Consider the following 22,518-nt stretch of genomic DNA (forward strand, 5'->3'; position numbering starts at 1 on the left):
CCCAACAGTGCCTGGAAGGTACTCACAAAATATTTATCCATTTTATTTCATATAATATGATTTAACAAAGTTCAGTCAGGAGGTAGTTATCTGTGCCTGAGCCAAGTGGAGGATTATTTTGATGCTGACTATGCAATTATATAAATATTTTGTTTTGTTATAACATATTTTATATTAATATAACATATTTTTAAAATATTTAATTCATAACACCTTCCCTTAACTTCCTCTCCCCCTTTCCCCTCATCCCCCATTCTACTCTTTTAGTCATCTTTCTACTTTCATGATGTTTTCCTTTTAGTCTTTTCTCCTTAATTTCCATATTTGGCATAAAACAATATTTGTTTTCTGATTCTGAATTGTTTGGTTTATACTGATACTCAAGTTCCATCCATTTTCATAAAATGTCATTATTTCATTCATATCTATAGTGTATATCTATATATGTGTGTGTGTGTGTGTGTGTGTATGTGTGACACACACACACATACGTTATATATATATCACATTTTCCCATCCTTTCACCTGTTGATTGACTTCTAGGCTGATTTCACAATTTGACTATCTTGAATTATCCTGCAATAAATATGGGTATTCTCCTATCTTATAAGTATGTTGTCTTTTATCCTTTTGCATAAATTCCTAGGAGTGGTATAGATGGGTCTTATGGTAATTCACTTTTTAGTTTTTTGAGGATCCTTCATAATGATTTCATGGTGTTTTTCCAGTTTATATTTCCACCAACAGCATACAAGAGTTCCTTTTCCCTTGTTGTACTATCCAGCATTTGTTTTTATCTAAATACTTAATTGTTGCTGTTCTGACTGCACTGAAAAGGAATTTTAGTGTAGTTTTGATTTACATTTCTCAAATAATGAAAGATGCTGAATATATTTTCATATAATTTGTGATCATTACCACTAGTATTTGTTCTTTTTAGAAGTGAATGCTTAGGGGACTGGGGTTGTGGCTCAGTGGTGGAGCATTAGCATGTGCAAAGCAATGGGTTCAATCCTTAGCACCACATAAAAATAAATAAATAAAATCAAGGTATAAAAATATTATAAATAAATAAATGTATGCTTAATTCATTCCCCCTTCATCATACATACTTTATTTTGTTTTGCTGTTGCATTTCTTGAGTTCATTATATATTCTGGATATAAATCATCAGCTGAAAGACTGTGGAGTATTGGTATTAGTGCTTCTTTTAAGGTCTTGTAGAACTCAGTTGTGTATCCATCTTTTCTTGGTTATTAGGCTTCAGATGGCATCTTCTATTTCATTGCTTGAAATTGATCTGTTTGAATTTTGTATATCATCCTGAATTAAGTTTGAGTAAATCATATGACTCTAGAATTTTGTCGGTGCCTTTACTATTTTCTATTTTATGGGAGTATAAATTTTCAATATTATTTCAATTATTTATTTATGTAGTGTCCATCTTTATATTTTCTTTTTCATCACTAATATTAATAATTTGAGTTTTTTCTTTCTCTTCATTAGTGTGGCTAAGGGTTTATCAATTTTATTTATTTTTTCAAAAAACCAATTTTTTTTTCTCAGTTTTTTCCCTATCATTTCTTTTGTTTCAATTTATTTGACTTCAGTTCTAATTTAATAATTTCCTGTCTTCTATTGATTTTGAAATTTATTTGTTCTTCATTTTCTAGGACCTTGAGAAGAAATGTTAGGTAATTAATTTATTGACTTTTTCTTATTTTAAGGAATAATCTCTATGCAAAGAACTTTTCCCCCTAATCCTGCCTTCATAGTGTCCCAGAGGTTTGATATGTTGTATCAACGTTCTCAGTTACCTCTAAGAATTTTTTAATCTCCTTTTTGATGTCTTCTGCAATCCATTGTTCATTCAATAGCATATTATTTAGTCTCCAGTTGTTGGGGTAGCTTCCATTTTTATTTTGTAATTGATTTATAATTTTATTTAATTATGATCTGAAAGAATGCCAGGTAGTATTTCTACTTTTATTTTATTTGCTAAGTGCCATCCCCATTCAGTGTGGGCAGTTGAACTAAAGTCACTCTTGTTAATTTGGAGTGACACAAATTACCATACAGACACAAAATACCTTTTTATGAGCTGCAGGATGGCTTCCCCATCTCCTGGCCTCAGGTTCCCCAAGAAGGGGGGCAAAAAAAGATCACAAGAGGAGAGGCTGACCATAGAGAAAGCAAGCACGTTAAGAAGTTGGGCTTTTATTTTGGGAGATGTTGCTTCTTAGAATGTTCTATCCAAAAAATGCAGAAAAGGTAGGATTACAAAGGGACAGGTGAGTGTAACTCAACCCCAGTGGTTGACACCTACACCTGGAATCATGCCTTGTTATCTGAGCTAGAAAAATGTCCAAGTTACTGCAGAACACAATAATTGTTCAGGACCCTGGGACATCAGGACTTAAGGGCATGTTCATTCAGGGCAGATAAGTGTTACTCTTTGGCATAAAATATGGTCTATTTTAGAGAAGGATTCATTTGCTGTTGAGAAGAAAGCGTATTTCCTCATTATAGGATTAAATATTTTATATATGTCTGTTAAGTCTAAGTTATTTATTGTATTCTTGAGTCTTAGTTTCTTTGTTCAGCTTTATTTGGAAGATAAGTTTGAGTTTTCTTTCCAGTGGTGAAAGAGGTGTGTTAAAGTTACCCAGTATTATTATTTTGTGGTCTATTTGACTCTTGAAATTGAGAAGAGTTTGTTTGATGAATGTAGATGCTCCATTGTTTGGAACATATATATTTATAATTGTTATGTCTTGTTGATGTATGATTCCTTTTAGCAGTATGAAATATCCTTCTTTATCCCTTTTGTTAACTTTGGCTTGAAATCTACTTTATTTGATATGAGGGTGGAAACCCCTGCTTGTTTCTGCAGTTCATGTGAGTGGTATGTTTTTTCTCAACTTTTCAACTTTAGTCTGTGGATATCTTTTCCTTTGAGATATATCTCTTGAAGACAGCATATTGTTGGTTCTTTTTTTTAAAAAAACATCCAATCTGCCAGTCTATGTCTTTTGATCAATGAGTGTATGACATTAACATTAAGACTTATTATTGATACATGATTTGTACTCCTGGTCATTTTTGTTTATTTTTGTCTTTAAACTTGACTTGGTTTCTCCTTTGATTAGTTTTTCCTTCAGTGTAATACCTCCCTTTCATTTTCATTGTTGGTTTTTATTTCCTCCTCATGGAATATTTTGCTAAGGATGATCTATTGTGCAGGCTTTCTAGTTGTAAATTCTTTTTACTTTTGCTTATTATGGAAGGTTTTTATTTTGTCATCAAATCTAAAGCTTAATTTGCTGAATGTAAGATTATTGGTAAGCATCCTTTTTTTTCTTTTCTTTTTTGATTTGTAATTCTATACCTTCTTCTATTCCAATAATTCTTAAATTTGGACTTTTCATGTTATTCCACAATTCTTGAATGCTCTGTTCATGGTTTCTTACCATCTTCACTGTGTGGTCAACTTTATTTCTAAGATTATATATTTTGTCCTCATTGTCTGAGTTTCTGTCTTCCAAGTGATCTAATCTGTTAGTGATGCTTTCTACTGAGATTTTTATTTTGGCTAATTGTTTTCCTCATTTCATGGATTTTTGATTTCTTTTTTCAGAATCTCTATCTCCTTATTGAAGTAATTCTTTACTTCTATATTGCTTATGTAGCTCTTTATTGAAATGATCTTTTCCCACCTCTATTTGTTGTCATATATCATCCTTTAATTCACAGAATATTTTAGTTATGTACACCATGAATTCCTCCTCTGACATTTATTCTGCTATGCTGGTCATGAATTCTAAAAATGTAGTATTTTGGTTCAATCGGGGCACTTTCTTCCCTTGTTTTGTCATGTTGTTCATGTGTCTTCCCTTGTGGCACTGTGAATCTGAGGTGTTACAGTTTTTACCCTATAGGTTTATAGTGTCTCTGCAGTGTTCCATTACCTCTCCTTTAAGAGGGAGATCAATATTAACAAATCCCGATATAAACAATATACAGTCTTAAACCAAATACCTCTTATTAAGATGTGCATATTTTTTCACAATATCCAGAAATGGTAAGTTCATTTATTAATATAATATAACCAGTAGCTTTGCAAAAGTGTCTACAGTTTCTGATTGTGTACAAATAGAGAACTGGGTATGGAGTGTAGGGTGATATATTAAGGAGGTATGAGTTGAGGATATAGAATTATTAGATCTTAGGAAGCATGAAAAAGGAATCAAAAGAAGTTTGCTAGTAGCAGGAGAAAAGAAAAAAGGTGACTTGGGGGAGAAAAGTATATGGGAAGACAATAGGGAGTGTACAAAAAGCAAACAACAAAAATTAAGAAAAAATTAAAAATGTAAAAATAGGAGATAACATAATAAACAACACAATTGTAATATACTATTCATACATCCCAGTCCTCAATAGCCTAATTCATAAAAAATACTTGGTTTCACAAATGTTCAGGATGTCAGGGTGTGAGGGGGGGGGAGAGAGAGAGAGAGAGAGAGAGAGAGAGAGAGAGAGAGAGAGAGAGAAAGAAGAAAAAAGAAAAAGAGACGAAATAAATCTTGAAGGAAAATTAAACAACTGTTTCTATTGAAGTTCAGTATCTTCTTCCATTCTCATCCAATAGGTGGGGTTATCTGTTGTTTGCTGATATCTCCACCCTCAGGATGGTAAAGTTATTAGGATGGGAGGGTTGGTTTTGGTGGTGGAACTTCTGGATGTGGTGTATAGCACTTGCCTGTCCCTGTTGGGAGGCTGAATGCCAATGATCTCATTTGGAGCCTGCTTGTGTGATGTGGGTGCCTGGTCTTATCTCCTTATATCACATGTTGACCTCACAATTCCTGATCTCTACTTTAGCCTCTAAACTTATCTCATGTGGGAGACCAACCTTGCATGTGACTGAGTCACACTCCCTGGCTGGGTGCTGAGGTGCTCAGTCACAGAAATGTGGCAGAGCTTTCCCCACCCTTCTAGGGTTTCAGTGACTGTCTTCTTGCATGGGTGTGTCTTGCTACAGCCCCATGTGTGAAGCTATGCTCACCTGTTCCTTTGTAATATAACCTCTTTCCCTGTTTAGGGTAGAATCTTCCATGGAAGTGCCTTGTGTGTGTCCCCTTCTCTTATCGTGCCCTTGGGTGTAGCCTACCCAGGTGTCAGTCAACCTGCTGACAGTGGACATCATGAAAATAGACTCAGCCCTCTGAAACCGACCCCTTGCCTCATTTGAATAGCTTTTACTCAATAAAGGGGGTCAGCACATGCTCTCACTCTCTTTCTTCCTGTGTACCCTTAAGAGTCAGAGGAGTCGTCACAGCGACCCCAATGAAAAAGATATTTGTGTCTCTTGTGTGGTTATTTTGCACAGCCCAGTCAGCCCAGTTTCCCTGGAGTGAACCCTGAGCCTTTTAGTCACAAACTGAAACCAGACACACTCACCCCCTCCCTTTATACTTCCCAATCAGGAACCTCTCTCTTTAGGCTTGCACACCTGTCAGAGGGCTGTTTTGTATTGTGTACATCAGGACCAGTCTTTGAGAGCTACAGATCAGCTATGTAGCTGCAAGAACTGTGCTGGGTCAGTGACAGAGGGGGATGGGAAGAGTTGGGGGACTTTAGGTACCTTGATATTGCTTCTAGGCCCCAGCCTGTGTCCCTAGTTGGGAGTTGCCCCAACTAAAGATGGCTATGGTGGTAGCAAGGATAACACAAGTTGGTGACAAAAGTGTTCCAAGAAGGATGCATCTGCTTTCAGAGATGGGGTTCAAGTCAGGCCAGGTGGTGGCATTGGATGGTGTGTTCAGGGATGCAGCTCTTTGGAGTACAGTGTTGTGGCTGGCAGCTGTCTCCAGAACCTGTTCACTGTCCCCAGGTGCAGGCGATTATGGCAGTGGTTGCAGTGTCCCAAAGATGGAGATGACTGGTGGAAACCCCATGCTAGTAGATAGGGGTCTACATGGTAGCAGTAGCCATGTGTCCTACACAGGCACTGATGCTGGGGTTCCTGCTCAGCAAGGTGACTGGGATCCTGCATGGGCAAGTGCTCAGGGGGCCTGCCCTTTGTTTTTCTTTATTTTTTTTAAACTTCATTTTATTTATTTATTTTTATGTGGTGCTGAGGTTTGAACCCATGGCCTTGCACATGCTAGGTGAGTGCTCTACTACTGAGACACAACCCCAGCCCTGTTTTTATTTCTTAATACTACTTTTTCAACCTTTTATTTCCAGCTGGTCCATACCTTCAAATGGTAACATATTTTCTCACCCTTCAGGACACAGTGAGACTATATGGACCTGCCAATAGCTGCAATCAGGATCTCTATCTGTCCCTGACATAGTAAAGCACCATTAAATCCCCTGACTCACATATTTAAAGTTGCAGAATAGAGCAGCTTACACAGCACCTGGACCTGTTGTAGAGCCTTGTCTTCTGGAAACCACTCAAAACTAATAGGTTTTGAGGTAACTCAGTAGAAGAGTAATGATACAGGGGTTTGATTAAGACTATGATGAAAATTCAATAAATCTCCATAAATTTCATCTTAGTCATAGCCAAACACCTGTACCATAATAAGTTGCTACCAAAATACTTCAAACATGTACCACAAAATCAAATGTAATTCAAGGTTTTTACAACATTTCTTTCCAGTTCAGAGAGTTTTGTGAATTACTCCAGTAAAATAAATCTTATTCTAGATATTTCAATTCCAAGAGAAGTTAACACTTTTTATTTAAAATTAGGTAGGGATATAGCTCAGGGACAGAAAACTAGAGTAGGATTATGAGGCCCTGGATTTGATCTCCACTAACTGCAAAAAACAAAACAAAAAAGAAGAAAATTATAAACAGAAATAAAAGAAGTTATTTTTATTATCCCATTTATACTCCTATTTTTATTTATCTACTTGTAATTAATTTTTTACTGTACTAAAATAAAATGTATTTTGAAAGGTAATCTCCAAAAGAAAAAAGCATCTAGTCAAGTGCATATGTTATTTTTTATGTATTCAAAGTCCTTGATATTAAATGAAAGTCATGTTTTAATATTTAAAATATCTTGCAATGAATGGTAATCCATGAATGATTGCATGTTTTACATTCTGCTGAAACTTACTTTTGTATATGATGACTTTTTTATTTGTTCTTTTTTATATATACATGACAATAGTGTATTTTGGCTCATTTTGGTTTTGAAAGAAGTTATTTTTTTTAATTTTTGAAGGAAAATTGATTTTTGGTTTTCAGTAAAAAGAACGATTATCAGAATATGACATTTTAAACCACAATTGTTCACCAATTATACCACTAGCTATTTCATAATTCCAAAACTTCCATTTGAATATACTGAAGTCATAGGTAAAAGTAAGTAAAGTGATATTTTTATTATGAAGTGGCTGATCAGAGGTAAATCCAAAGAAGAATATATTTCCCAGCATCAATTTTTGGCCTAGAATTTAGCATAACCAACACTCATGTGAATGAAACATGGTGGTCAAACTTGGCAAATTTAATTATGGTGTAAGGGAAGGGAATGGATTAATTAATCTGATGTGTGCTATTGAAGTATTACTGTCTAAGATAACGATTAAGGAAGTAACCACTATTGGATTCCAGACTTCTTTTCCAGGTTGGTTCCAACATGGGAGCCTACAAAACTAGAGTTTATTTTCAAACCATTTGAGACTAATTAAAAGAAGGTATGTCCTTCAATCTGTGGAGTTCTTAAGGTGAATTTCTGCAAACAAAAATGGAGTTTCTGACTACATTAAGAATTAATTGCTCTGAGTAGCTGACTAGTCTCTTGGATAGTGGGGAGTTTTAAATAATTTGAAACTTTCTAAAATTGTATGATAATTCTGGAAAATAAGCCTTGAATGTAACAGAAAAGTAAATAAGGCAACATCTGAAAACAATGTGCTTTGTGAGAAGAATGAGAAATGACTCTCAGTTTTAAACATTTAATTATTTGAATGGAAACTTAGAATTCTTCCTGAAGCTAGATTTGATCCTGTCATATTCCAAAATTTTAGGCCTGTGATTTTTCCTTCCTTTCTTTAAGGATCTTTAGCTTCATTTGTTTCCAATATACTCTGCATGTATGTCTCCAATGAGGGTGCTCTGTAAAAATAAAAAAAAATGAGAAATATAATCCATAGATCTAATGCTAAGGCATGCCATACTTGACAACAAAAGCATGATCCATAAAAAGGAAAAAATGTAGATTTCATCAAATATGAAATTTTATTATGCGAGAAATCCCATGTGAAGAGAATGAGAGGAGGTAGAGACTAGAAGAAAATAATTGGAATATACATATCTTAGTGACAAATAACATTAACTGGAATATGCAAAATATTCCAAATTCAACAATAAGAAAAACAAATAACATTTTTTTTTAAAAAAAATGGGTGATAGCAATGGATAGAAGTTTTATTGAAAGGATATATAAATATCATAGAACCAGATAAAATTATGTGTCACATAATTAACAGAATGGGAAATAATAATTAAAGCCACAGTAAGATCAATACATAATGAGATCAGAATGGCCAAAATAAGAAATAGTGATTAAATGCTGGTGAGGTTGGTAAGAAATTGTAGGATACATATTACTGAAAAAAAAAATCACAACTCTTCTGAAACACAACCTGACATTATTTTCCAAAATTGGAGATACGCTAAGCATAAGTCACAGAAGTTTCATTCATTTGGGGAAAATTAACCAAGAAAAATTAAAATTCATTTAAATAATAACTTGCTTATGAATTTTTATATTACCATTTTATTTGTGATTTTCAAAATCTATAAGAAACTTAACTATTTTTTAGCAGGTATAATGAACATTGTGGCATAACTATACCATGGATTATTGCTTACCATCAAAAAGGAATAAAATAATGACACTTTTATGGATGTCAAATGATTTCCAATTTTAAAAAATTTTTATATTGTATAATTCTGTGAATATGGCAGTTTTGAAATAATAAAAAATTATAGAGGGCTGGGGATGTGGCTCAAGCGGTAGTGCACTCGCCTGGCATGCGTGCGGCCCGGGTTCGATCCTCAGCACCACATACCAACAAAGATGTTGTGTCCACTGAGAACTAAAAAAAATAAATATTTAAAAAATTCTCTCCTCTCTCTCTCTCTCTCTCTCTCTCTCTCTCTCTCTCTCTCTCCTCTCTCTCACTCTCTCTTTAAAAAAAAGTATAGAAATGGAAAAAAGACTAGTGTTTGCTACTTAATGGGTGGAGGTACAGGATGGTGATATCTGTGGCTATCAAAAGTTTTATATAAGGGATTCTTGTGATGAAATATGTATCTTTAATTTTTAATATAAATTGTATAACATAAATTTCATCAATTTAAAGAACTTAACTTAGTGGTACATTAGCAGAATTCTCTATCCTTAACCTCAATCAGTTTTAGAATATTTTCATATCTACACAAAATAACTATATACATATTAGAAGTCATTTCTTATAATTCATATACATACTACTTCCTGTTAAAATTTGCATCTTTTTTATGTACTTACTTTGGATATGTTCTATAAATAGTGTTGCATAACATATGGCCTTTTTTGTCTAGCTTTCTTTACTTAGTACAATGTTTTCCTTGGTCGTACATAATATAATATGGGTTAACATTTAATTCTTCAATGGATGAATATTTTACTATATGGATCTTTATTGATCTTCACAATGCCAATGTCATACAAACTAAACATGTAATAAAATCACATAGAATTAAGCATTCATATACCTGAGCACTCACAAACATATGCCCCAAAATGTCTACTTGTAAAACTGGTTAAATCTGAATGAAGTTGATAAGCAAATGCCAATTTCTTCATTGTAGTATAATTACACAATTTTTACAACTGATAAAAAGTGGATGGGGAATATTCCTATGATTTCAAGCAAATAAAAATTATCTCAAAATAAAAAGTTTTTTTAATTCTAATTTGTTATGTACACAGCAGAATGCATTACAATTCATATTACACATATAGAGCACAATTTTTCATATCTCTGTACACAAAGTAGAGTCACACCATTTTTGTCTTCATACATGTAACTAGAGTAATGATGTCAATCTAATTCCACAGTCTTTCGTACTCCCTTGCCCCCTCCATTCCCTTCCCTCCCCTTTGCTATATCTAGAGTTTATCTAATCCACCCATGCTCCCCCCCCCAACCCCATTATGAGTCAGCATCGTTATATGAGAGAAAACATTTGGCATTTGGTTTTTTGGTATTCGCTAACTTCACTTAGCATTATATTCTCCAACTCCATCCATTTACCTTCCAGTGCCATGATTTTATTCTCTTTTGATGCTGAATAATATTCCATTTTGTATATGTGACACACTTTTTTTTATCCATTCATCTATTGAAGGGTATCTAGGTTGGTTCCACAGTTTAGCTATTGTGAATTGTGCTTCCATAAACATTGATGTGGCTGTGTCCCTGTAGTATGCTGCTTTTAAGTCCTTTGGGTATAGACCAAGGAGTGGAATAGCTGGGTCAAGTGGTGTTTCTATTTCCAGTTTTCCAAGGATTCTCCATACTGCTTTCCTTATTGGCTGCATCAATTTGAAGTCCCATCATCAATGTATGAGTGGGCCTTTTTCCCCCACATCCTCATCAACACTTATTGTTGTTTGATTCTTGATAGCTTCTATTCTGACTGGAGAGAATGAAATCTTAGAGTAGTTTTGATTTGCATTTCTCTAATTACTAGAGATCCTAATGATATTTTTATATATTTGTTGATTCATTTTATATCATTGTCTGAGAAGTGTACATTCAGTTCTTTGTCTCATTTATTGATCGGGTTATTTTTATTTTTTGGTGTTAAAATTTTTTAGTTCTTTATATATCCTAGAGATTACTGCTCTATCTGGTGTGCATGTGGTAAAAATTTCATCCAAGCTGAAGGCTCTCTTTTCACCTCACTCATTATTTCTTTTGCTGAGAAGAAGCTTTTTAGTTTGAATCCATCCTATTTATTGATTCCTGATTTTAACTCTTGTCCTATAGAAATCTTATTAAAGAAGTTGGGGCCTATTCTGACATGATGAAGATTTGGGACTACTTTTTCTTCTAATAGGCTCAGGGTCTCTGGTTTAATTCCTAGGTCCTTGATCCACTTTGAGTTTTGTGCATGGTGACAGAGTGGTTTAATTTCATTTTTTTTTTTTTTTTGCATGTAGATATCCAGTTTTCCCAGCGCCATTTGTTGAAGAGGCTATCTTTTTTCCAATGTATGTTTTTGATGCCTTTGTCTAATATAACCGTAGTTAGGTGAGATTTATCTGTGTCCTCAATTCTGTACCATTGGTCTACCAGTCTGTTTTGGTGCCAATAGCATGCTGTTTTTGTTTAAGACTACTCTGTAGTATAGTTTAAGGTCTGGTATACTGATGCCACCTGCTTCACTCTTCTTGCTAAGGATTGCTTTAGCTATTCTGAGTCTCTATTTTTCCAGAGGAATTTCATGACTGCGTTTTCTATTTCTATGAGGAATGTCATTGGGATTTTGACTGGAATTGCATTGAATCTTTATATTTCTTTTGGTAGTATGGTCATTTTGACAATTTTTTTTTTTTTTTTAGTGTTGACGGACCTTCATTTTATTCATTCATGTATATGAGGTGCTGAGAATTGAACCCAGTGCCTCACACATGTGAGGCAAGCACTCTCCCAATGAGCCACAACTCCAGCCCCTTGACGATATTAATTCCGCCTGTCCCAGAATAAGGTAGATCTTTCCATTTGATAAGGTCTTATTTAATTTCTTTCTTTAGTATTCTGTAGTTTTCACTGTAGAGGACTTTCACCTCTTTTTTTTTTAAGTTGATTCCCAAGTATTTTATATATTTTTTTGAGGCTATAAAGACATGGGGTAGTTTTCCTAGATTCCCTTTCAGAGGATTTATCTCTGACTTACAGAAATGTCTTTGATTTACATGTGTTGATTTTATATCTTGCTACTTTGCTGAATTCAATTATTAGTTCTAGAAGATTTTTGGTGGAATTTTTTGGGGTCTTCTAGGTATAAAATCATATCATCTGCAAGTAGTATTAATTTGAGTTCTCTTGTTCCTATCCATACACCTTTAATTTCATTCATCTAATTGCTCTAGCCAGTGTTTCAAAAACTGTTAAATAGAATTGGTGAAAGAGGAAATCCCTGTATAATTCAAGGTTTTAGAAGGAATGATTTAAATTTTTCTCCACTTAGAATAATGTTGGCCTGGGGTTTAGCATAGATGGCTTTTCCAGTGTTGAGATATGTTCCTGTTATCCCTAGTTTTTCTAATGTTTTGAACATGAAGTGTTGCTGTATTTTTTTTATTGGTTGTTCAAAACATTACAAAGCTCTTGACATATCATATTGAAGTGTTGCTGTATTTTGTCAAATGCCTTTTCTGCATCTATTGAGATGATCATATATTTCTTATCTTTAAGTCTATTAATGTGACGAATTACATTTATTGATTTCCTTATATTGAACCAACCTTGAATCCCTGGGATGAACCCCACTTGATGGTGGTGCACTATCTCTTTGATATGTTGTTGTATTCAATTTGCCAGAATTTTATTGGGAATTTTTGCATCTATGTTCATTAGAGATATTGGTCTGAAGTTTTCTTTCTTTGATGTATCTTTACCTGGGAGATACTGACCTCATAGAATAAGTTTGGAAGTGCTCCCTGTTTTCCTATTTCACAAATAATTAGATGTATATTGGTATTAGTTCTATGTTAAAGGACTTCTTGTAGAACTCAGATGTGAATCCATCAGGAACCGTGCTTTTCTTTGTTGGTAGACTTCTGATGGTATCTTCTATTCCATCGCTTGAAATTGATCTAAATTGATGTACACTATTTAAATTGTGTACATCATCCTGATTCAATTTGGGCAAGTCATATGACTCTAATTTTTTTTTCCTTCAATATTTTCTATTTTACTGGAGTACAGGTTTTCAATATAATTTCTAATTATCTTCTGTATTTCTGTAGTGTCTGTTGTGATATTTCCTTTTTGATCACGTATGTTAGCAATCTAAGTTTTCTCTCTCCCTCTCTTTGTTAGCATGGCAAAGGGTTTGTAAATTTTATTTATTTATTCAAAGAACCAACTCTTTGTTTTGTCAATTTCTTCAATTGTTTCTTTTGTTTCAGTTTCCTTGATCTCAGCTCTTCTTTTAATTATTTTCTGTTTTCTCATTTTGGTTTTGTTTTGTTCCTTTTTTTCTAGGGCTTTGTGATATAATGTTAGGTTATTTATTTGTTGACTCTTTCTTCTTTTATGGAATTAACTCAGTGCAATGAACTTTCCTGTTAGTATTGCCTTCATAGTGTCTCAGAGATTTCAATATGTTGTATCAGTATTCTCATTTACCTCTAAGAATTTTTTAATCTCCTCATTGATGATGTCTTTTGCAACCCATTGCTCATTCAGTAGCATGTTATTTAGTTTCCAGGTGTTAGAGTAACTTTTATTTTTTATTTTATCATTTTTTCTAGTTTCATTCCATTATAATCTGATAGAATGCAGGGTAGTATTTCTACTTTTTTGTATTAGCTAAGAGTTGTTTTGTGGCATATTATATGGTCTATTTTAGAGAAGAATCCATTTGTGTCTGAGAAAAATGTGTATTCTCTCATTGAAGGATGAAATAGTCTAAATATGTCAGTTAACTCTGTTATTGATTGTATTATTGAGTTCTATAATTTCTTTATTCATCTTTTGTTTGGAATATTTATCCAGTGGTGAAAAATGTGTGTTAAAATCGCCTAGAATTATTGTGTTGTATTATTTTTGACTCTTGAACTTGAGAAGAATTTGATGAATGTAGATGCTCCATTGTTTGGGGTATATATGTTTATAATTGTTATATTTTGTTGATGTATGGTTCAATTTACAGTATGTAGTGTCATTTATCCATTTTGCTTAACTTTAGCTTTAGGTCTACTTTATTTGATATGAGGGTGGAAACCCCTGCTTGTTTCTGCAGTCCATGTGAGTGGTATGTTTTTTTTTCCAACCTTTCACTTTAGTCTGTGGATGGCTTTTACTCTGAGATGAGTCTCTTGAAGGCAGCATATTGTTCGGTCCTTTTTTTAAAAAAATCCAATCTGCTAGTTTATGTCTTTTAATTGGTGAGTTTAGGGCATTTACATTCAGGGTTATTATTAATTCATTATTTTTATTCCCAAATATTTTTGTTTATTTTTGGTATTTAATTTGACTTGGTTTCTCCTTTTATTAGGTTTTCTCTCACTGTATTGCCTCCCTTTGATGATTTTAATCATTGTTTTTCACTTCTTCTTCATGAAATATTTTGCTGAGGATGTTATATAGTGCCATCTTTCTACTTGTAAATTCTTTTAACTTTTGTTTATCATTAAAGGGTTTTATTTTATCATCAAATATAAAGCTTTATTTTGCTGGATATAAGATTCTTGGTTGACATCCATTTTCTCTCAGAGCTTGGTATATGCATTCTTCCATTATCTCCTGGCTTTGAGGGTCTGGGTTAAAATTCTGCAAGATATGGGTTGGTCTCCCCCTATATTTGATCTGATTCCTCTCTCTTGCAGCCTTTAAGATTCTATCCTTATTATGTATGCTAGGAATTTTCCTTGTAATGTGCCTGGGTGTACATATTTTATATTTTTGTACATTTCATGTCCTTTAAGCCTCTTGTATTTGAGTTTCCAAATCACTCTTTCTGCTTGGGAAATTTTCTATTATTATATCATTAAAAATATTCTGCATTCCTTTGGTTTCAAACTCTGTGCCTTCCTCTGTCCTAATAACTTTTTGATTTGGTCCTTTCATGCTATCCCATAATTCTTGGATGTTCTCTTCATTGTTTCTTACTATCTTCACTTTGTGGTGAACTTTATTTTCCGGATTGTGTACTTTGTCTTCAGTATTTGACATTCTATCTTCCCTGTTATCTAGGCTGTTGGTGATGCTTTCTATTGAGGATTTTGTTTGTTTGTTTCTTTATTGTTTCCTTCATTTCAAGGATTTCTGATTGTTTTTTTTTTTCACAGCCTCTGTTTCTTAAAGTAATCTTTTGCTACCTGTATTTGCTCTCTTATCACTTCATTGGTGTGAACAATTTTTGCTTGTCTTTGCTCATTAAGGTCATTATTTAGTTCACAAATCATTTTAATTGTGAACCTTCTGAACTCCTTCTCTCACATTTCATCAATTTCACTGCCCATGGGTTCTGTTATTGTAGTATCCTGGTTTGTTTGGGCACTTTCCTCCCTTTTTTATGTTGTCTATGTGTCTTCCTTTTTTGTAGTGTGGATCTAAGATATTACAGTTTCTAGCCTATAATCTTGTAGTACCTGCACAGATTATTTGTACCTCACCTTGATGTTGGGCTTCCAAACAGTGCAGGTGTCCCTTGATTTATGCTATTGCAACAAAAGGAGGTGGCAGCAATAGTGGAGGTATCTCAAGATAGTAGTGGAGGTGCTCCAAGATGGGTGCAGTGTCTTTCAAAGATGGGGCTGAAAGGGTGGGCCTTACAATTGTTTTTGGAATGAAGGCTCAGAGATAAAGCTTCTTGTAGGCCCTGACCATTGTTGATAAGTAGAGGCGACTGCCTTGGGAAGGCCATGGCAATGTCTACAGTGTCCCAAATGGAGGTGGGTTAGTCCTGGGCTCCCAGGTGTGGGGGTATGGAAGACTCACACCTACCCTGGGCCTGAGTCCTGCACAGGTCAGCGGAGGCAGTCTTGTACTGGAGCCTGAGCTCTTGCAGGTGTCTGCTGGTGGTAGGATGGACCTTGGCCTACCCTGGGCCTGGGATCTGTGCAGGTCTGTATAAGTGGATCTGGGCTGGGACTGAGCTCTGCTGGTTGGAGGAGGCGGTCCTGTGCCAGAGCCTGAGCTCCAGCAGGTCTCTGCTGGTGGTGGGATGGACCCAGGATTACTCTGAAAATAAAAGGCTTTTAAAAAGAGTGAACTGAAAGAAAACAACTAAAAATAAAAATGTTATGACTGCAGCAGTAAAAACTCTAGAATTCTCTTCTCTAGCATTGAATGGAACAGGATCTTCTTCAAATCTCTTTCTTATCCTGGTCTAGTTATTCTCCTCTCAGCCCTTCTAATTTCAACACTCTGACAATATTTTTTTTCCTGCATGATTTTAAACTTGTAAAATTTAAGGCTTTTATTTACTTTTTTTTTTGTTGCTTGAAATTGAACTGAGGACCATGCTCATGTTTAATGAGGAACTAGACACTAAGTTACACAGCCATCCCCAAATTGAAGCTTTTAAATTTCCCCAAGGGTATGTTTATTTCTTGAGGTAAATTATATGAAGCTCTACTTTCTCTCTTGAAATACTGATGGGGAAATCACTTTTAATGTTTTTACAGTGACCTTAGAGTTAATTATCCATCTTTTAGTTAGGTGTTCCTACAAAATAGGGAAGGTTATGGTAAGAAACCCACTCTGGAAAAATGTCTAGAACTTGAATATCTATAATGATTATACATACATTGCATTGTAGATAAAACATTGTCATTAATTCTTTTGATAAGTTACCAGTGATGAAGTTTATTTTTTAACTTGCAATCATATGACTTCTTTAACCAACAGATTTAAACAGAAACAGCAATGTAAAAATACTGATTCTAAGTCTCCAAAGCCTGACAGTTTCTACTCTCACTCACCTCTAACAATACTAATTGTAAACAAGTCTGGGGTAGCCTTGTTAATATGAAAGACTTCATAGTGAGAACAACCACACAGAGAAATAGTTGTCACAGCTGAGGAGGTCCCTGATATGTAAATGAAGACATTCAGGCCACTCATCAAATAATGTGTGTGATTAGACTCAGCCAGCACCAAATGTAGCAGAAATTATGAGCTTAACTATGACATAGTTAAACATTTAATCTAAATACTCAGTAAAAATATGATGATTGCTTTAGTTTGGCATAGGCTATTATCCAGCAATTGATAAGCAAAATATGGCAAACTACAAAAAAGAGTGGTTTTATTGATGTGAAATGTCATTATATATATATATAAATAAATAAATAAATAAATATATATATATAATATATATATATATATATATATATATATATATAGAGAGAGAGAGAGAGAGAGAGAGAGAGAGATATGGATATAGATGTGGCTGATGCAATATAAGGAAATTCAAATAATAAATCAGTATCAAGGCTTGATCTCAAAAACCAGTCCTAAACAACTAGGCAGAATGATAAGAGTCAGAACTGTACCCAATTTGAGTGATCAGTAGTAATAAAGCAAATTTGTTACAGGAATAGGGATACTGGACCAATTTCCAAAACTATTCTTCAGTATTTGGGAATATATCAAACAATAAATTAGTAAATAAAATATGTTAAGTTTTTCTATTTCAACAAATAAATATGTGTGTTAGTTTTCCATGACTAACAAAATACCTGAGATACTACATTGGTGCAACCACATCCATGTTTATAGTAGCACAATGCACAATATCTAAACTAGGGAACCAACCTAGATGCCCACTGACAGATGAATGGATAAAGAAATTGTGATATATATATATATATATATATATATATATATATATATATATATATATATATATATTACTCAGCAATAAAATGAATAGTTTTATGACATTTGCCTGTAAATGGATAGATTTCTAGCCTATCATGCTAAGTGAAATAAGGCAACCTTAAAAAAAAACAAAGGTTGATTTTGTTTTTTCTCTGATTTTCAGAAGCTAATAAAAATGCAGAGTTGGGAGAGAAAAAGAGAGAGAGAAAGAGAAAAAAGGAGAGGAAATTTTATGAAAATAGAGTAAGAATCAATAGAGCAGATAAAGGTGATTGAGTGGGAATGAAGAGGGATGGGATTGGGGATGAACAGTGGAATGAATCTGACCAGACTCTCATATGTACATAAATGAATATATCACATTTAATTCCAAAGTCAAGTATATCCATTCAATACTAATTTAAATAATGTATAAATAACTTTAAGAAAGATCAGTACACTAGATGGAAGGGAGCAGGGGGAGGAGGGAAAGGGAAGTTCTAAGGACTGAATTAGAGCAAATTATATTCAATGATTTTTGTGATTATGACAAAATGTATCCTAATGTTACATATAATGAAAGGAATCAATAAAATACTCAAAAACACCTGAAAAAATCAAATTATTAGAATGAAAGATATATTTTGGATCATACTTTTGGAAGATTTAGCCCAGGACTGATTTTCTCATTGCTTCAGGGTTCTTCCAGGTTAGCACATCATTTTGGGAAGTACATGTTGGTACATACTGCTCAACCCATCAGTGGAAAAAAAGCAAAGAGGAACAGACCAGGATCCTATAATTCCCATTGAGAGGATACCCTACCAATGACCTGGATTCTCCCACTATGGTATAATTCTTAAAATTTTCACCAACTTCCAATAGTTCCATGGAGTTGAGACCCAGATTTTAACACATGGGTTTTGGGGAGATACTCCAGATTCCAACTACAGCTATGTATAATATCATATTTTTATATGACTGAGAGTTCACATAAAATCAAATATAATTAGATTCAATTATTACTGCACGTTTCTGTGTGTTTCATTGATAGAGTGGCCATGTTCTGGTGAATAACAAAAATAAAGTAAAGCATAATTCATAAAGTATTTTTGTATAACATTTTGATTTTGGCCTCCACAGGCACCACTGCCACAGTGGCTGCCTCTGAATACGCAGTTGCTGCAGATACTGCTCTGTGATCAGCGGTCTTTTCTCTGGGCACTGCCACCTCCAATGCTACCTCTGAGGTCACTGCTGATGATACCCGGAGATCTCTTTTCCAATCAGCTGCTGCCTACTACCATCACCCTGCCTGTGATACTACTGCTGCCACCCCGAATTCACCTGGAGGTCTTCTTTCTGAGTACTGCTGCCCATGCAGCTGCAGCCACCTGCTCCTGTCACCACAGACATTGCTACCCCAGATGCATATTGCTGCTGCTCACTAGAGATTGCCTTGGTGACACTGTCCCCACAGCTGCCACTTCAGACTCTATTTCAGTATTGCTGCTGCTGATCTGCTGCCTGCTGCCACCAACCACTGCGACTACTGCTGCTACCACTGCCCAGAGTACTACTGCAGGGGACACTCCAGGTTTGGTTGCATGTGGCTGCACCCATCTCGGAGTGCTGACTAACGCCTGGGACCAGGGTGCCAGCAGGTTTACAATATAACAGCATCTGTCTGGGGACTCCAACCATTACCTATAGGCACAGTTTGGGGGTGCCTGCAGGTTTGGAGGCATCTGGGTCTTCCTGCTAGGAGTGCTGTTGGCCACTGTCTTGCTGCTGCATCTCAGCGTTGTTCCTTTGCATGATTGTATCCATGGTGGTCTCTCTGCAAGTGGAGCAGCATGGAGAACTTGGGACTGCAGCATGGCTGAGCCTGAGGTATCTGAAGCCAAGATTGGTGGGATAAGGCCTGTGTCTGTGAGCATAGATCTGGGACTGGTGATTCTATGAGATGTCAGAGACAGGGCTGAGAAAATTTTGAGTGCTGATGGAGACAGTTGACTTTCCATTGATATTTATTTTATTTTATTTTTCTATTCATCAACATCTCTCTCATATTTGGATCAGGGTGTTTTTTATGCATCAGTGTATGGGGGACAATGATATATGGATGGTGTTTTGCATTTTTGTTTTATTTTTATATCTTTGATTTTTTCTCTTTGTATTCTTCCTATCACTTGTCTGTTTTCTTGGATTCTTTTTACAGCTTTTCTCCAACCAACCATGAATCTCTGCTGGCTCCTTTTCCACTCTTCTGGTGAATCTTTGTTTCTACCTTCTCTCTTCCTCCCTTGAACATGGCATACTATGCTACTTCTGTTCTCTCATCCACCATTTGAAATTGTAAATTGTTTTAGCAAATTTTCTGTTTATATTACAGATAATTATTGAAATCAGCATTTTGGTTTAAGGCAAGAAAGCAGTGGACACCTTAGCGGAAGCTGTTAGGTTTAAGGCTATATATTGTTTATACTGTGTGCTGTTGATATTGGTCACAGCATTAAAGGTGAGGTGCTGTAAACCTTCAGGGACACTATAGGTTTGCAGGGTAAAATTTGTGATGTCTTAGTTCCATACTGCTAGATGGCACAACACATAAACAACATGAAAAAAACAAAGAAATAAAATATCCCAAACAAATCAATTTGCTCCAATGACAGAAGCCACTGATGGCATGATAAAAGAAATGTCTAAAAAGGAGTTCAGAATGTACATAGCTTAATTGATCTGGGAATAAAAGGAGAGTATAAGGAGTGAAATCAAATAAAAATTACAGGAAGTGAAAGATCACTTCAATAAAGAGTTAGAGATTGTGGGGCTGGGGATGTGGCTCAAGCGGTAGCACGCCCACCTGGCATGCATGCGGCCCGGGTTCGGTCCTCAGCACCACATACCAACAAAGATGTTGTGTCCACCGAGAACTAAAAAATAAATATTAAAAATTCTCTCTCTCTCTCTCTCTCTCTCCTCTCTCACTCTCTCTTTAAAAAAAAAGAGTTAGAGATTGTGAAAAAATAAAAACAAGCAGAAATCCTCAAAATTAAGAAATCAATAAACAAAGTTATAAATTCAATAGAAAGAATCAGCAAAAGACTAGACTACTTGGAAGACAGAACCTCAGACAATGAAGACTAAATATATCATCTTGAAGGTAGTACTGACCATGCAAAAAAGATGATAAAAAGCCATAAATAGAACATCCAAGAATTATGGGATAACAGGAAAAGACCAAATTTAAGAGTTATCAGAATAGATGAAGGAGTAGAGATACAAACCAAGTGAATGCACAATCTTTTCAATAATATAATAGTAGAAAATTTTCCAAACCTAAAGAATGGAATGGAAAATCAAATATAAGAGGCTTACAGGATGCTGAATGAACACAATTAGAGAAGACCCAAACCAAGACACATTATAATGAGAATGACTAACATGCAGAATAAAGATAAAATCCTAAATGTCATGAGAGAAAAAAATCAAATTATGTATAGAGGGAAACCAATTCAGATCTCAGTGGATTTCTTAACCCAGTCCCTCAAAGCTAGGAGGTCCTAGAATAATATATTTCAACCTCTGCAAGAAAATGAATGCCAACCAAGAATTTCATATCTAGAAAAATTAAGTTTCAGAATTGAAGATGAAATTAAAACCTTCCATGATAAACAAAAATTAAAAGAATTCACAACTAGAAAGCCTACACTACAGAATATTCTCAATAAAATATTCCATGAGTATGAAGTAAAAAAAAAAAAGTAAAAACCATCAAAAGGAGGATCTACACTAAAGGAATATTCTATCAAAGGAGAAACTAAGTCAAATTAAAAACCACAAATAAGTCAAAATAACAGGCAATATAAATCATATCTCAATAATAACCTTGAATGTTAATGGCCTAAACACATCAATCAAAGGACATAGAGTGGCATATTGGATTAAAAAGCAAGACCCAACAATATACTATCTTCAAGAGACTTACCTCATGGGCAAATACATACACAGGCTGAAGGTGAAAGGATAAGAATAAAACATATCACTTAGATGGATTGCATAAACAAGCAGGAGTTTCTATCCTTATCTCAGATAAAGTAGACTTCAAGCCAAAGTTAATCAGAAGAGACAAAGAAGGACATTTTATACTTCTTAAGGGAAGTATATATCAACAGGACATAACAAATGTAAACATGTATGCCTCAAATAATGGAGCATCTATATACTCACAAACCCTTCTCAATTTCAAGAATCAAATAGACCACAACACAGTAATAAAGGGTGACTTTGACACACCTCACTCACTACTGGACAGATATTTAAAAAAAAACTAAATAAAGAAACTATAGAACTAAATAATGAAATCAATAATTTAGACTTAACAGAAATATATAGAATATTTTGTCCACCACCAAGCAAATATACATTCTCCTCACCAGCACAAGGCTCCTTCTCTAAAATAGATCATATATTATGCCACAAAGCAACTCTTCATAAATACAAATACAAAAACAACAAAAAAAGAAAGAAACCCAAGAGATAAAACCCTTCATTCTAACCGATCACAATGGAAAAAAAAAATAGAAATCAAGAATAAAGTTAAAAAAAAGCTACTTTAATGAATGGAGTCTAAATAATACACGCTTGAATGATGAATGGATAGTAGAAAAAATCAAGGATGAAATAAAAAAATTCTTAGAGGTAAGTGAGAACACTGATACAACATATCAAAATCTATGAGACACTATGAAGGCAGTACTAAGAGGAAAATTTATTGCACTGAGCACATTTATTAAAAGAATAAAAGGTCAACAAATAAATGACCTAACACGACATCTCAAAGCCCTAGAAAGAGAAGAACAAGTCAACACCAAAAGCAGTAGAAGAGAGGAAATAATTA

The 22,518-nt window shown here is 34.5% G+C and overlaps 1 protein-coding gene across 4 annotated transcripts in view; it reads left to right on the top strand.

Annotated features, from left to right (window-relative positions):
- Positions 1 to 22,518, top strand: part of LOC308639592 (transmembrane protein 182-like) — a 569,067-nt gene that overhangs the window by 215,623 nt on the left and 330,926 nt on the right. The window contains exons 7-8 of one of the 4 annotated variants that reach the window (XM_081277822.1): positions 4,649 to 4,691; positions 19,837 to 20,445. The exons of 2 other annotated variants lie outside the window; for them this stretch is intronic. In XM_081277822.1, coding sequence (XP_081133948.1) covers positions 4,649 to 4,691; positions 19,837 to 19,891 — 98 coding nt within the window. In that variant the 3' untranslated portion in view covers positions 19,892 to 20,445. Of the gene's footprint in view, positions 1 to 4,648; positions 4,692 to 19,836; positions 20,446 to 22,518 lie in introns of those variants that run through there. One more of the 4 variants, XM_081277824.1, reaches the window with a different exon arrangement.

The sequence above is a fragment of the Spermophilus citellus genome, assembly GCF_964194105.1.
Source record: "Spermophilus citellus genome assembly, chromosome: X".
Lineage (NCBI taxonomy): Eukaryota > Metazoa > Chordata > Mammalia > Rodentia > Sciuridae > Spermophilus > Spermophilus citellus.